We start from the raw sequence: 17,563 nt of genomic DNA, 5'->3' as shown, positions 1-17,563 counted from the left end.
ATTGTGCAATAAAATTTTGTTCTTAAATAATTGTATTGATGATGTTTGTATCATGACTGTACAGCTGCAATACTTGTGGATGCAGGTGGACGGTGAATAGTTCCTACCCATTTGTAAAGGGACGGCTTCCTCAACCTCAGCGGCTCCTGCTGCCTCCTGCGGCTCGGCGTCCTGCACGGCTTCGATCATGGCGCCTCGCCAGCTGTGCAGGCAACAACCAATGAACCGAACCGTTATACATTTAGGGGAATAAAAGGGAAGAAAATAAATAAAATACAGTAAATCAAGCATTTAAAGCATGTCTAAGCATTTTACGTGTCTGTATTCGAGCTGCTCTTGGTCTGTTCTTAAAAGTTGAACATATTAATGTAACCCAAGTCCATGAAAAAGAATTTATAACTTTACTTAGAAGTGCCTCTTTATGGCTGTCACATTATTCATTAGCTTAATGGCTTTTAATGCATTTTAAGCCTCAGTGAAGTGACAGAGGTGAATGCAAAAGGTTCCAACTGAGAAGTATGTTCTGAATAACAGGTTCACAAATTGCACCAAAAGCACTGCCATTTAAATAAGCATAATACTAATAGGACAAAAAACAGATATACACTCTACTAATTCTGCAAATTATATTCCTACAACATCTAAACACGAGCATAAAGTGCGTCATACAGTGTCTTGCAAAAGTATTCGTTACCCTTCATGTTTGTCCTGTTTTGCTGCATTACAAGCTGGAATTAAAATGGATTTTTGGAGGGTTAGCATCATTTGATTTATACAACATGCCTACCACTTTAGAGGTGCACGTTGTTTTATTGTGACACAAACAATAATTAAGATGAAAAATCAGAAATCTGGAGTGTGCATAGGTATTCACCCCCTTTCGTATGAAACCCCTAGATAAGAGCTAGTCCAACCAATTCACTTCATAAGCCATATAATTAGTTGATTAAGATCCACCTGTGTGCAATTTAAGTGTCACATGATGTCCGTATAAGTCAACCTGTTCTGGAAGGACCCTGACTCTGTAACACGACTAAGCAAGCAACATGAAAACCAAGGAGCCTCCAAACAGGTCAGAGACAAAAGTTGTGAAGAAGTATAGATCAGGGTTGGGTTATAAAAAAAAAAATCCCAAACTTTGAATATCCCACAGAGCACCATTAAATTCATTATTGCAAAACGGAAAGAATATGGCACCACTACAAACCTGACAAGAGAAGGCCGCTCACCAAAACTCACAGACCAGAAAAGGAGGGCATTAATCAGGGATGCAACCAAGACACCAAAGATAACACTGAAGGAGCTGCAAAGATCCACCGTGGAGATGGGAGTATCGGTCCATAGGACCACTTTAAGCTGTACACCCCACAGAGTGGGGCTTTATGGAAGAGTGGTCAGAAAAAAAGTCATTGCTTAAGAAAACACGTTTGGAGTTTGCCTAACAGCATGTGGCAGACTCCCCAAACACACGGAAGAAGATTCTCTGGTCAGATGAGACTAAAATTGATCTTTTTGGCCATCATGGGAAATGCCATGTGTGGTGCAAACCCAACACCCTGAGAACACCATTCCTACAATGAAGTATGGTGGTGGCAGCATCGTGCCTTGGGGACATTTTCATCTGCAGGGACAGGAAAGCTGGTCAGGACTGAAGGAAAGATGGATGGCACTAAATACAGGGCAATTCTGGAGGAAAACCTGTTTGAGTCGGCCAGAGGTTTGAGACTGGGACGAAGGTTCACATTCCAGCAGGACAATGACCCGAAACATACTGCTAAAGCTACACTGGAGTGGTTTAACGGGAAACATTTAAATGTCTTGGAATGACCTAGTCAAAGCCCAGACCTCAATCCAATTGAGAATCTGTGGCATAACTTGAAGATTGCTGTACACCAACACAACCCATCTAACTTGAAGGAGTTGGAGCAGTTTTGCCTTGAGGAATGGGCAACAATCCCAGTGGCTAGATGTGCTAAGCTAATAGAGACATACCCCAAGAGACTTGCAACTGTAATTTCAGCAAGAGGTGGCTCTACAAAATACTGACTTTGGGGGGTGAATACCTATGCACATTCCAGATTTCTGTTTTTTTTTTTTAATCTTAATTATTGTTTGGGTCACAATAAAACAACAATGTTCACCTTTAAAGCTGTAGCATGCTGTGTAAATCAAATGGTGCTAACCCCCCAAAAATCCATTTTAATTCCAGCTTGTAATGTGACAAAACAGGACAAACACCAAGGGGGATGAATACTTTTGCAAGACACTGTAGGTCATAGTTACTTTGGCTCTTTCTATTCAATGTATGGGAGCCCCGAATGTATCGAGTCTCTCATCTCATTATCTCTAGCCGCTTTATCCTGTTCTACAGGGTCGCGGGCAAGCTGGAGCCTATCCCAGCTGACTATGGGCGAAAGGCAGGGTACACCCTGGACAAGTCGCCAGGTCGTCACAGGGCTGACACACAGACACAGACAACCATTCACACCTACGGTCAATTTAGAGTCACCAGTTAACCTAACCTGCATGTCTTTGGACTGTGGGGGAAACCGGAGCACCCGGAGGAAACCCACGCGGACACAGGGAGAACATGCAAACTCCACACAGAAAGGCCCTCACCGGCCATGAGGCTCGAACCCAGGACCTTCTTGCTGTGAGGCGACAGCGCTAACCACTACACCACCGTGCCGCCCCGAGTCTCTCATGTACAGAGATTATACCTAATGACAGTCTGCGTTTCTTCCTCCTGCTCTTCTTCTCTTCTGACGGCTGCTTCCTGTCTGTCCTTCACCTGCCAGTCTGACACATTTCCTTGTTTCTGCAGGCCTGGAGGACCACGCTTGCTCAGGGGCTTCTTCTGTAGGAGTTAAAAGCACGTCAACATATTGCTCATGTGACCTGCCTCATTATTTTGATTTACAAAAATCCATCAGGAGAAACCCACAAGAACCCAGAGAAGCTGTCCTCACAATATGGTAGCATAAGTTACTCTGAACATCTTGGACTTTTGGTTATCACTAGTTATGCACTTGAAATCATTCGCTTTGAGAAACACTCCCATATTTCCATCCCGGGCAAAGTATTGTTTTCGGTGGGGTTTGTTCGTTAATGATATTACGGGAAAACAGCTGGACCAATCTTCATGAAACTTTCAGGATAGATGGGTATCAGTCTCAAATAGAACCTCCAACATTTTGAGGGTCATCCGGTCAAAGTCACCAAAAAGGCCAAAATCGTTTTTTCGCGAGATCTTCCTTCATATTCATTCAGATGTATTCTGATTGGCTGAGAGCAGTATGGCGTGCGAATGAGAATCAGAACCATGTTTACTGGCCAAGCATGTTCACACGCAAGATCAAAATCAAGGCCAAGGTCACCAAATAGGTCAAAATTGTTTTTTTGCGATATCTTCCTTCACATTCATCATAAGTGCTCCCGGGTGAGGTTTGTTTTGCCTGGCAACACTTGTTACAAACTGTGATTACTGCAAATAAAACTGACCAGAGCTGGAGGTTTGGGAAGGACAAAGGCATTTTGTCTTTGTGGCTCCGTATGCTCCTTGTGTATGACCTCAGGTATGGGATTGAGGATCTGATCCGGGGGGATGGGGTGGAAACCCCGCTTCAGCAGGTCATCCCTAACATCACGTGGCGATCCATCAGACAGATCTGAAGTGACGGCAAGAGAAAAAGCAAGTTATTCTAACTGAGAGTTTTGCCTTAATTAGAAAAGCAAGCAGTAATTAAGTTCCAAAGGCGTGCATGCAAGGACCAGAAGAGTGACAAAAGAGTTATTTATTTATTTACAAGGCGGTGTAAAAGTGCAGCAGTGAGCTTCTACAGGTTGGTATTAATGTCAGGGGAGTGTTTCATATTGTACACGTTTTTTGCAACGTTGCCACGTAGACAGTACTGTACAAAAGGCTTTGGCACGTGTAAAGAAAGGCTGTCGACCAAATTGGCTTAAAAATAATGAACTGAATTATTTCAGCAATAAAAAAAAAAAAAAAAAAGCAGCAGTAAGGCATAATAAATGAAACAAAGTCAATATGTGGTGTGAGACGACCTTTTGCTTTAAAAAAATAAAAATAGTAGTTTCAGGTAGAATGAGTGCAGTTTGAAAAGGAAATGAGCTGTAGGTTTGACTGAGCTTCGTACAGAACCAGCCACCAGACACTTTGACTGTCACAGTTACTTCCTAATTTTGCATCAGAACCTGGTAGCCTTCATTATGTCTTCTTTTTTATGCCTCCGCCACCATAAGGTGCAGGAGGCATTATGTTTTCGGGTTTTCCATCTGTCCGTGTGTGCGTCCGTCCATCCGTCCCGAAACCTTGTGAATGCGATATCTCAAAGGCTAATGAAAGGAATTTCACCAAACTTTCACCATTTGTGCATTTGGGGACAAAGATAAACTGATTAGATTTTGAGATCAAAAGGTCTAAGGTCAAGGTCACTGTGAGGTCAAATGTCTGTCTGAAAACCTTGTGAACACAGTATCTCCAAGGCTAATACAAGTAATTTCACCAGGTCAAGATTAGTGTGAGGTCAAATGTCCATCCCCAAATCACAACTTAATAAGGCATGTAGTCTACCGGGCGGAGGCATCCCCATCGACGTCGAGTTCTATCTAGTTTCAGCCTGAAAAGTGCTCTCTTATGGAACATGCTGCTCAGATTCAAACATTTTTTTTTTCTGTAACCTTTATTTTGTGCTGGAAAACGAATGTCTGGAACTCTGAAATGTTTCTGTACTGACTCGATAATGTAGAAATCATAAAACAGAAATCTATAACAAAGTCTGTATGAAAAAAATAGAGTGCCTTATGGCCCTTTTCCACTACCCTTTTTCAGCTCACTTCAGCTCGCTTCAGCTCACTTTAGCCGAACACGGCTCGCGTTTCGACTATCTAAGAACAGCACGACTCAGCTCGCTTCAGCCCTGCTCAGCCCCCAAAACTCGCACGGTTTTGGAGTGGGGCTGAAGCGAGCCAAACCGAGCTGAGTGGGGCTAGGGGCGTGAGCAGACACTCCCCTGTGCACTGATTGGTGAGGAGGAGTGTCCTCACATGCCCACACACGCCCCGCGAGCACGCTGGGATCTGTAAACACCGTAAACCCGGAAGAAGAATAATTACGAATTACGAGAATTCTGAGGCCTTATGCGCCTCGCCTCATCTATACGCTCTTGCCAGTATCTGTTGGCATTATCGGTGACAACAAGCCACAGCACCAAGACCAGCAACACTAACGACTCCATGTCCTCCATGTTTATTGTTTACTATCCGGGTCGTGAGACTACCGCTTAAAAGGTCACTGATGTCACTGTTTGCGCCGCCTAACGACATCACGTGACGTCCACCCACTTTCGCTAACTCCACCCAATTTGTCCACCCACTTCCAGCCAGCACGGTTCAGCGCGGTTGTAGTCGAAATGCAACTCCAACAGCCTCACTCAGCTCAACTCAGCACGGCACGGCTCAGCCCAACTCAGCCGCGTTGGTAGTGGAAAAGTGGCATTAGACTTTTGCACAGTACTGTGTATCCAAAAAAAAATCCATTTAAGTCTCGACAACCACAGTTGTGGGCAAACGTTGGTGACCTTGGTATTTTTTTTTAATTAACTGAGATCCTAAATCAACTCAAAGGATATAAAAATATCATATAGGCAAAGGGTTAAAGGAGAACTGAAGTCATTTTATGTCATTTTTGTCAATGACTTATGTCATTAAGTCATTTAACGTTAGTCTAACATTAGTTAGACTTGTCTAAATGTTAGTTACGTCAAACGTACACTCACTGAGTTTATTTCACGTTAACGAACACAAAACATTCTCCATTCACAGGGACAGAAAGCGAGGGCGCCCCACCAGTGCATCTTTAAAGCAGGAAAACCGAGTCAAGGCGAGATCGTCAATGAAAATTAATAATGTGAGATGGGGGAGGGGCTTCCAGGGGTGTCAGTTAACATCAGAGAATTCAAAACACCATTAAACCATCCCAGATTCACATGCTGATTGGCTCATGTGCCATTTTTGTTAAGATGGGGCGTTTGGTTTTTTTTTTGCGACCGTTTGAGTGATAATCAGAATAAGCATATTACGATGTAAAAAGGCAGTGCTCCTATTTAAACGAGTACTCAGAAGGTTTGCAAGTCTGATTCTATAGTCTAGTTTATTTGTGTGTGGGGTTTTCTTCTGGTCTTTCTGGGTCCGTTCATATTCTGGAGAAAAATGCAAACAAAAAAAACGAAGCTTGCTTGTCATCTCGCTTCTTGATGATCAAAGATTTTTTAAAATCTAGGTTGCGCTGTCCGATAGTATACGAATTTCACATTACTGCTGCACTCATAACTCATCATTAGTCACTTTTTACAGTACTGAGTAGCCTAGTTAGCCATAAAGGTTTCGGTTTCCATTCTTCCTCATACAAAAGATGGCTGAGCAATGTAAATGCAACATAAATGTAAACACAAACGTGATTAATATTTTCTTTAATAAATCACTCACCTGTCCATTGCTCAGAGAGGCTGGGGTAAGAGAAGATCCCGCCGATGAACAGAATGGAGAACAGAGACAGTATGAGACTGCGCTGCAGCCGGGAAAACTGTTTCAGTTTCTGCAAAGATATACAATCGGCTCTAGAATTATTAGCACCCTTGGAGAAGATGGGTAAAGAAGATTATTATAAAATCTCTTTGTGGTTAAGCCACTTAAACTCAGACTGAGAAAAAAAAAAAAGAGAGAACGCTCATCTTTAAAGGAGAACTGAACTCATTTTTAAACTTGCTTTATTTCTTAATTAACGTGTTATTCAATTACGTTTTCGGTTTTAGTAACCTTATATCGTGACTTGTATCGGCAATTAATTGCAATTAAATATTATACTTATCGGCTTATTCGGTTTTTAGCCGTGTTGAATTTAGTTCATTTGGTCCACGGCAGGCGTCGCTTATCCGCGTGATCTTCACGAGACTTGTGCGAGACTTTGAAACGTGAAGTGTCAGCCAGGTGTCAGTGCCGCCATTTTGAAAACTGTTTTCCAAACGAAATATTGCACAAAAACGAGTTTAAATGACGATTACTGCCTACTTTTTTCAAAAACTTTCCTGATTGCTATCAAAACAAACACAACTTCCAGCTTGATTACGTGAGCATTCGAAAGAGGGCGCGCATGTCTTTTGACCACGTTGGTAGGTGTTGGACACTTTGATTTCTGCTGTACGTTTTACTTCCGTTCTACGATGTCTTGCACAGGTCTCAGCGAATCTCGTTTACAGCCATCGCTTTGACATATGGGTCAGTCCATGAAATGGGGTTACCAAAATGTGACATAGAGGGAGTCACTTAAAACAATTTACAACTGAAAACAACTTTCATTTCCATGAAGCATTGACCATATAAGAAAATATAACATAGTTGTTAAGATAACTCCTGCTCTACAATGTATGATAAAATCCATAAATATTTACCCGGTTGCTAATGTAACAAGGACACGAACAAGCTTTTAAAAATAAAGGAAAAATATTGATCAAATCAATTTTTTGCTTTTATTTGCTTACTTTAAACATTAACACTGAATAAGAATTCATTAGAAATATTAGTTCAACATCATAAACACTGAAAATATGAAATACCAGTATTTCACAAACTTCATAAAATCTCTTTAAGATTTGAACAATAACAACAGTCATTAACAGGAAACAGTTTCATCCTATACGGGGTAAATGAGATTATTGAATTCATTACTTTACTTAGTCACACTTATATCTGCACTTCTCTAGAGCACGTGTTGTGGTGTGTGAGATCCCGCGAGAAGTTATCTCGCGTCAGTTCAGCTGACCTAGATTGAGTAAATAGGTCTCGCAGGTTGTGAACGAACCAGGAAGTGAGTGGACGCTAAGTTAGGATGTGAGAAAAAACATCGATAATTTATTTTATTGCCGTTTGTTTAAATTTCTTTCTACCTACATCATTTTATAGTATATTCTTCTTTATATTAAAAACATCAATCATGATTTCAACTCGTTTTATCATTTTTTATAAGCCTGGTTTCTAACACAACACGGTAGGACACCACAATGTTATGTTCACAACCTATTTTTAGTGGATGAATTCGAAGCTAAATAGTTTATAGAACCTTCTTAACTTTATTATGTGAGTGTAAAACTAAATTGCAAGTACCATGAAACTAATTTTATTGAAATTCTCAGAAAGTAATGAAGGTTTATTTAAGCTCAAAGTCAGCAAATATTCCATGTCACAAAAAACGTGTCATCCGTGTCCAGTCACAGGGGAAGAAAATGTTTCACATTTCTTTATTTTAAAAGAAAACTTCATTTTTTTATTTATTTTATTTCTTCAAACAATATTTATGGATAATCTGCTAAATATGTCTTTAAATCATGGAAATTAAAGATGAAATGATTATGTAAACCCGGACCAATGAAAAGTAACATCATTTCATGGACTGACCCATATGGATTGATGTATTACACAGCATATTTCAAACACTTATAACTTGCTATAGCAGCGACAAAATAGCGATCAAAAATGCATTCCGATATTTAATAAAATGAGATGAATAGAATTTTGATCATAAAAAAAATTTGCCTTCAGTTCTTCTTTAATTTAAGTGAATTTGTTCCATGAAAACAGAAAACCCACAACACGTTATAATTATCAGCGGCAACAGAAATTCATCTGAATGTAAGTGCAATACATTCCAATTTACAGAATATTTGATTCAATACGTGGTGAGACAGAAGCTAAATTCCCTTAATCCTTCATGAACATGGAGAATATCAGAGAAAACACAAATGAAATGAAACAAAAGTGTGCTGACCTTCAAACAAAACAGCGACATGCCGGACACTACCCATACTCACCATCAGGGTTATACTTAACTGAACTGAAGCTTAAAAGAAGAAGTTTAAAACAACTGGAGCTTTCATGAACCTGCCTGGAAGAGGCCAGAAAAGCATCCTGTCTCCACACAGTGAAAAGGGTGCTTACAGAGCCAAAAAACTGGAAGCATGCAGAAGATGGTAGCATTTGGAGGTCACCAAATCTTAAAATCTTCAATTACACAACACTTCCATGCCAACAAGCGATTGAGAAAGTGTGCCAGAAGAAAGCTTTTTCTTTCATCTAACCAGAACAAAGTCACATAAAAAAAACCCACACAAATAGATCGTGCTTTTTGGTGCCAACACTCAAGGTGGATCTGGCATCAAATGAAGGATGGTGAAACAGAAAAGAACATAAGTGGAGAAGGTGGAGAATTTGTGAATCTGTGGAGAGTGTGATGGGACTGTTTTTCCTTCAAAGGCCCTGGGGATCCTTGCTATTAATCAATTATTAATGTTATTAATCCAAATTATACACCAAAATCCACACAAAAATGTTAAATCAAGCTTTTCACATGGACATTCCGGTCCACTGACCTCTCTGAAAACTTGTGATGAGAGCTGAAGAAAAACATCTGGACAGATTCTGGATTGAAGAGTGGTGTCAGAATCTTTACACCAGGGGTTCTCAACCTTTTCTACTTAAAGGCCCATCTATTCATACTTGTAACAGGTCAAGGCCCATTAAAAAAGATCCCCAATTATTTGGGCTCATCTATTCTATTAGAATGTAATAATCTATTGTAAAGTGCATTAATGGGATGCAGCATCACTCCCTGTTACAGATGGGAGCCCAGGAATTAAATAAATGCAATAAAAGCTCACTGTTTTTAATCGTAGGTATTGTATTTAAAACTGTATGGCTGTGCCAGAAGCCAAATCATGCATGCAGGGCATTCTCAGTCAAAAGAGATTAATGATCCAAAAGTGGAATCTGGTGGAATAACACAAGAACTTATTGCCATGTTTGTGTCCAGCAAACAAGCAAGTTATTAAAACCAAGAAGTACGCTCAAAAGAAGTGGATATAGAAACCACTCAGTGGGATTAGATCCTTACACGCTAACAAAGAAGGATTTTTCCTCTGAAAGAAAAATTTACTCGCTAAATTTGACATTAGTAGAATAACTTTTGATCCTATTGTAGCCGTAACTAAATACAAAGACAATAGTTATGCATACTATTAATTTACTTAACGTGAAGACAATTAACAGATAATCAACAGATTTTAATTTTTTATTTTTTAAACCTGGAAGAGCATGGAGGTGAACAACTTTTTATATGCGGCTGTGTGTGTGTGCGCGCTCTCTCTCTGTATGTGTACACAGTCTAAAGACATGCAGTTAGGTTAATATGGGACGGCCATGGGCTGAGGCACCTAACTCCCAACTGCTCCCCGGACACTGTTAGCATGGCTGCCCACTGCTCTGGGTATGTGTGTGTGCTTATTGCTCATGTGTGTGTGCATGTGTGTGTTCACTGCTTCAGATGGGTTAAATGCAGAGAGGAAATTTCACAAGTGTGTGATGAATAAAGTTGTGCTTTCTTTTCTTTCCACACGCGTGGGTTAAATGCAGAGGAGAAATGTGACAAAAATAAAGGCTTGTTCTTCTTAATTTACCCACAAATGTATTTATTCCACTTGAAAAGTGTTCGGCAAAACAGCTACCGGATTTGGGACGCTACGGCATCCTGAACTATTTAGTATTTGGCTTCGAACTTGAGAAAAAAAAAAATCGTGGCCCATTCAGCCCAGTGGTTGTGAAACACCGCTTTACACTGTGTTCTCTAATCTCGTCAAGACTGAATGGTGCTGGTACGGTTTATTTTCCCCTTAGAATACTATGCGATTCCCCCCCTCCCATTTTCAGTACAAGAAACCACACATCTATTTATATTAGTACTGTCAAAAATGTTGCGTTATTAACGCGTTAACTTGACTCAATTTTAACGGCGATAATTTTTTTATCGCGAGATTAACGCTCTGTGACATGATGTAGGTTTTTCATAAGCTTTTGAAACTGCCAGGAACTTGGAACAGAGACTTTGCTTAGAAAAACGATAGCAGTTAGACTGTAATGCCGCGCCCCGCACAACCAGAGTCCTCTGCCCTCCCCCAAAGAGCCACGGTGCTTGGCTTAGGTTTCCTTTTCCCATCCGTGGCTCCAGCCTGACTTTGCAGTGGCTGTGACAAGACGTGTTATGCTCTGCAATAAAAAAAAAACAACAACATTGGTACAACCAGTGTTCGAACTATGCCGATATTTTCGGGGGGGGGTCCCTTTTTTTCCCTTGGGGGGGGTGCTTGCGCTTGTCTCAGAGCGCGGCTCTCCATCGCGCGCTCACTTTGGATATGCAAATGCTTCCCGTTACACATGATTGCTATGTCAATAAACATCATTTTGCCAATATTTTAGAGACCCCCCAACATTTCCCAAATCATGTTTTCAAGGGATCTCATGTCTGTTTCAGGGGATCTCGGATCCCCCGAGTACCCCCGTAGTTCGAACGGTGAGCAAGCCCATTCACTTTTTTATGCTGATAAGAGAATTACATGGTTTTTCATGTGACAAAAATGTGCGATTAAATTGCGATTAATCGCGAGTTAACTATGACAGTCGCGACATTAATCGCGATTAAATATTTTAATCGCTTGACAGCACTAATTTATATACACAGTACCAGTCAAAAGTTTGGACACACCTATTCAGTCATAAGTTTTTCTGTATTTTGACTATTTTCTACATTGGAGAACAATACTGAAGACATCAAAACTATCACATAACTCCATGTATGTTCCATATGTTATGTGGTGGTGGTGGGGGGAAGAGTGTTAAAATAAAAACAAATGTTTGATATTTTAGATTCTTCAAAGTACCCAGCGTTTACCTTGATGACGCTTTGCACACTATTGGTATTATCTTAACCAGCTTCATGAGGTCGTCACCTAGAATGCTTTTCAATTAACAGGTGTGCCTCGTCAAATGTTCATTAGTGCAATTTCTTGCCTTCTTAATGCGTTTGAGATCAAACAGTAAATAGTAAACAATAAAAATACAGTAAATAGTCCTATTCCACACCACAACTGTAGTAACCCATATTATATCAAGAACCGCTTGACTAAGTAACGAGAAATGACATCCATCATTGGCCTTCATGTCTGAAAGTAATCAATCTGGAAAATTGAAAGAACTCAATGTATCGTCAACAGCAGTTGCAAAAACCATCAAACGCTCTGATGAAACTGGCTCTCATGAGGACTGTCTCAGGAAAGTAAAACCAAGACTTTCCTCTGCTGCAGAGGAGAAGTTGTTCATTAGAGTTACCAGCTTCAGAAATCACCAATTAACAGCACATCAGTTTAGAGCCTACATGAATACTTCAGAGTTCAAGCAGTTGTTCAGAGGAGACTGCATGAATCAGGCCTTCACGGTTGAATTGCTGCAAAGAAACCACAACTGAGGGAGGCCAATAAGAACAAGAGAATTGCTTGGGCCAAGAAACGGACCTTAGATCAGTGGAGATCTGAAATTTGGAAGTACTTTGGTTTGATGAGTCAAAATTTAAGATTTTTGGTTCCAACCATCTTTGTGAGATGCAGAAAAGTAGAACGGATGGTACGTGCATGTGTGGTTCCTACCGTGAAGCATGGAGGAGGAGGAGGAGGAGGAGGAGGAGGAGGTGTGATCGTGTGGAGATGCTTTGCTGGCGACACTGTTGGTAATTTATTCAAAACTGAAGGCACACTTAATCAGCATCACTACCACAGCATTCTGCAGCGACGTGCCATCTCATCCTGTTTTACACTTAATCTAACCATCATTTCTTTTTCAACAGGACAACGACCCAGAACACACCTCCAGGCTTTGGAAGGGCTATTTAACCAAGAAGGAGAGTGAACGAGTGCTGCATCAGAAGACCTGGCCTCCACAATCACCCAACCCAAACCCAACTGAAATGGTTTGGGATGAATTGAACCACTGAGTGAACGAAAAACAGCCAACAAGTGCTCGACCTATACGGGAACTCCTTCAAGACTGTTGGGAAAACCATTCCAGGTGACTACCTCATGAACATGGTTGATAGAATCCCAAAAGTGTGCAATGCTGTCTTCAAAGCAAAAAGTGGCTATAAATATAAAACATTTTTGCTTTATTTACACTTTTTTTGTATACCACACGATTCCATGTGTTATCACAATTACATAGTTTTGAAAATATGTGAGAAAATAATAAAACTAAAGAACAACCACTGAGTTAGAAGGTAGCGTGTACATTTTCTACCCATCCTGTTCAAGGGTGTCAATAATTCCGAAGATGACAATTAGAGAGTACATAATTTTCGTCTGTTACGACCTATCATACTTGTGGAGACCAATTCTGCTATAAATGCTGAACGTTATCCTGAACAAAACTACAATATTAAACTAACGTCTAATTAAAACTGAGGCAGGACGTACGATCACTGTTAGAAGATATGGGACTGTAATAACGTAATAGGCAATCAGGTGTCTCGACAGAAAAATGAAGGCAATCAGCAGAAAATGGAGAAAGCAGGACTGGATCGTTCACACAGACAGAACTAATCAACAAAGAGTCCTCGCCCACTCATACCACAACATAAAAGGAAGCGGATAGGAAAAATTTCATGAGACAACCACGTATCTATCTGTCGATATTTATTATATGGACACGAGCGTTTTACTGAGAAATACGCCTGTGGCAGCGAAGGTGTGGTCGAGCGTCGGCTGTGAACTGCGAGGAGTCAGGCTGAACCAGCAGGTAACATGTGATGAGTTACACCTGTGCAGAGGTGGACAGTAACGAAGTACACTTTTTGAGTATCTGCACTTTACTTAAGTATTTTTTTGGAAACTTATGACTTTAACTTCACGACATTTGAAAAGACAAATATCGTACTTTCTACTCCACTACATTTCTATCAAGGTCCTCGTTACTATGAAGCAGCTTTGAAAGTGGACATTCTTTCTTTTCTTTTCTAAAACATGATTGTTTTTTTAGGTTTTGCAGGTGACACTGAGACGACCGATCAGTAATCATTAGGCTCACGTCTCATCCACAGACTGGATAAAATCAAGTTCAGTGATTTCTCAGCAGCGTTATTTGAACTCGATCAGTTGATGGCAGAATGGAAGGAGGCGGTTCTTCTCGGGCCCATGGCCATACCTAGAACCCATGTTTCAGTTTTCTGAAAGGATTAAAGATTCATTTCGTTTTAAATGTTTGCTTTGTTTGCCAAAAACGAACCACATCACGGCCTCCAAAAACTCGCCATCCAACCTGCAGAAGCATATTGAGGGATGTAAACATTTTATTCCAAGAGAAAGCTTGCAATGAAGTTGTCTGTGCTTTTAGAGCTAGCGATAAGGTTGCAACAGCTATGCAGTCTGGTTAGTCAAATGACTTTCTATGGATTTGCCTTGTCCACGACTAATGTTAACACATAGCTAGTTAACTTGGACACTGTTAGTTAGCATGTAAAAACGGAGTTGCGCTAACATGACTAACGTTAGCTTATCTGAAGTGCTTTCAGGAATATGTTTTAGCATAGTCTTGCCAAATAAACAATGTAGAAAGCTTTCTTTTCTAGTAGCGTTAGCTACCCAATATGATTTCGAGTTTGAAAAGAGTTTGCTAGCATGTCAGGTGGAGCTTCACTGACTAGCTAGCTTAACGTTAAACCACCATGATGGCACAGCATGCGTTCATTTTGTGAATTCACAAACTAATCCAGTAGGCTGCTTCAGAGACATGAGGTATTATAGGCGTTGTGTCAATAATACAACAACATGTTGACAGAAAATGTACTTTTAATACTTAAGCATTTTTAAAAACAAGTACTTCAGTACTTTAACTTAAGTAAAAATTTTACTGGACAACTTTCACTTGTATCAGTGGAACATTTGACCAGCGGGATCTGTACTTTGGCTTAAGTAATGAAGTTGGGTACTTTGTCCACCTCTGCACCTGTGTCTCATTACTGGCTGTCTATTACCGCGCCTCTTGCAAATGTCCAGGAAGGAAAAAGTGAGCCATGTGTTCTCGACTCACTGAAAAGTGATCATTAAAATAAAGCACGCCTTGAACTTTCGGGCCTGTTCCCAGTTCCTCACTGCCTCACAAGAAAGGGGTTCCAACGCCACACGTATTTTTCATGCGAGCTCCATCCGGGACATCAAGAATGTCAACCGTGACATTTCTCTATATGTCACTCGTGAGGAAATCGATGAATTGTTTTGATAAATTTAGGTACTTTTTGTTTGTGAATGTGTCGATATAATAAAAAGGAAATGACATGTTGGCTTGAAGACGTGTAGTTTATCTTCTCGTGTTGAAAAACTCGCATTTTTCATATGAAACATCACGGATCTGAGTGACATTTAAACTAGACTGCATTTCTGCAGAGAAAATGCAAAATGTGCTTGCTGAGCTGTAGCAAAACAGCTATCATGCTAAAAGCTAGCATGCCAACATGCTAACAACTAGCATACTAACATGCTAAAAGCTAGCATGTTAACATGTTAATGCTAACATGCTAATAGATAACATGCTAACAGCTAGTCAAGTCAAGTCATTTATTTATATAGCACATTTAAAAACAACAGGGGTTGAGCCAAAGTGCTTCACAATGTTAGCTAAGGCATAGATAAAAACAATAATAGTCTGAAACATCAGACCCACATATTTACATTAATCATTGAAAGCGCGGCAATAGCACCATAATAAGGGAGTAAAAAAGAAACAAAACAAAACCTCAATTTGACTCAAAAGCAAGTGTGAACAAGTAAGTCTTCAGATTGGATTTAAAAGAGGCAATTGTAGGGGAGGATTTAATGTATGGCGGGAGGGCATTCCAGAGCTTTGGAGCAGCTACAGAGAAAGCACGGTCACCGCAGGTTTTGAGGCATGTGCGAGGGATGGTAAGGAGTGATTGATTTTGTGACCTAAGTGATCTGGGTGCAGAGTGTGGAATCAAAAGTTCCGAAATATAAGGTGGTGCTAGACCATTAAGTGCTTTAAAAACAAAAAGTAAAATTTTAAAATCAATTCTGTATCTCACTGGAAGCCAGTGGAGCTGGGCTAGGACTGGTGTGATATGTTCCCCTTTCTTGGTGCCAGTCAGAAGCCTGGCAGCAGCATTTTGTACCAGTTGAAGTCTATTAATGTTGTATTGTGACATGCCTGTGTAAAGGGAATTACAGTAATCTAAGCGTGAGGAGATGAATGCATGGATGACTATTTCCAGATCTTTAGAGGAAAGAACAGGTTTTAACTTTGCTATGGTCCTCAGCTGATAAAAACTGCCTTTAACCACAGCATTAACCTGTTTATTAAAAGTTAGCGAACTGTCAAGCAGAACGCCCAGATTTCTGACTACATTCTGTGTGTCTGGTAGATGAGGAGGAAAAGCATTGCCAAGGCTGGTGACAGTGGGGGATGAACCAAATAATATTATTTCAGTTTTACTTTCATTTAGTTGTAGAAAGTTGTGTGCCATCCAGGATTTAACGTCCTCAAGACAGCTGAACAGATTGTTGATGGTAGAAGAGCAGTTTGGACTGAAGGGCAGGTAGAGCTGAGTGTCATCAGCGTAACAGTGATATTGAATGTTGTGCTTCTTGAGAATAGAACCTAGGGGCAGCATGTAAAGAGAGAAGAGCAGGGGGCCTAGAATGGACCCTTGTGGGACACCATACTTATTTGGGGCTGAAGAGGAAGACTGGTTACCAATCTTGACACAGAAGGTTCTATCCTCCAAATAGGACCTAAACCAGTTTAAGACTGGGCCTTGCAATCCAACTTTATCATGTAGGCGCGCCAACAGGATGTTATGGTCTATAGTGTCAAATGCAGCGCTAAGATCTAGAAGGAGGAGAATGGCACATGTACCAGAATCAACTGCAAGCAAGAGGTCATTATGTACTTTGAGTAGTACAGACTCTGTGCTATGAAGGGCTCTGAAACCAGATTGAAATTTGTCCAAAATATTAAAGTTGTTTAAGTGGGAGGAGAGCTGCTGAAAAACCACCTTTTCTAAGATTTTAGAGAGAAAGGGTAATTTAGAGATGGGCCTAAAGTTTTTAGGGTCATTGGGGTCCAAACAGAGCCTTTTTAGTAATGGCTGAACTACTGCGTGTTTAAGACTAGAGGGGAAGATACCGTTAGCTAGGGAGCAGTTTACTATAGCTAATACAATTGGGCAGAGTATACCAAAAACTTCCTTGAAGAGTCGGGAGGGCATGATGTCAGAGGGGCAAAAGGAAGGCTTCAGATGAGACACTATATCAGAGAGCTGAGAGGCGGATACCAGAGAGAAGAGCTGAAGAGGGCTGACTGGCTCATGGGTCTCTGACGGAGGGGAGTTTACTGGTGAGATATTAAGTCTGATCTTGTCAATTTTTTCAATGAAGAATTCTAAGAATTCCTCACAGGTAATTGACGTATCAGCAGGGTTTACAGCAGGATTGAGGAATGAATTTATAGTTTTAAAAAGTACCCTGGGCCTGTGGGCCTGGGCATTTATCACCTGGGCAAAGTAATCAGCCTTTGCCTCCTTAACAGAGAGTTGATACATTTTTAAACGCTGTTGAAGAATTTCATAAGAGACATGTAGTTTATCTTGTTTCCACTTTCGCTC

General features: G+C 40.6%; 1 protein-coding gene across 1 annotated transcript in view; it reads right to left on the bottom strand.

The window, feature by feature from the left end:
- man1b1a (mannosidase, alpha, class 1B, member 1a) overlaps positions 1 to 17,563 on the bottom strand; it is an 80,013-nt gene that overhangs the window by 44,271 nt on the left and 18,179 nt on the right. Inside the window, exons 3-6 of the mRNA XM_060935542.1 lie at positions 6,508 to 6,616; positions 3,502 to 3,668; positions 2,721 to 2,857; positions 108 to 202 (exon numbers count right to left, since the gene is read on the bottom strand). Coding sequence (XP_060791525.1) covers positions 108 to 202; positions 2,721 to 2,857; positions 3,502 to 3,668; positions 6,508 to 6,616 — 508 coding nt within the window. The remainder of the gene's footprint in view (positions 1 to 107; positions 203 to 2,720; positions 2,858 to 3,501; positions 3,669 to 6,507; positions 6,617 to 17,563) is intronic.

The sequence above is a fragment of the Neoarius graeffei genome, chromosome 12 (genome assembly GCF_027579695.1).
Source record: "Neoarius graeffei isolate fNeoGra1 chromosome 12, fNeoGra1.pri, whole genome shotgun sequence".
In the NCBI taxonomy this organism is placed as follows: domain Eukaryota; kingdom Metazoa; phylum Chordata; class Actinopteri; order Siluriformes; family Ariidae; genus Neoarius; species Neoarius graeffei.
Note: the sequence above shows the minus strand (reverse complement) of the source record. Positions and strands in the feature narration are given on the sequence as shown.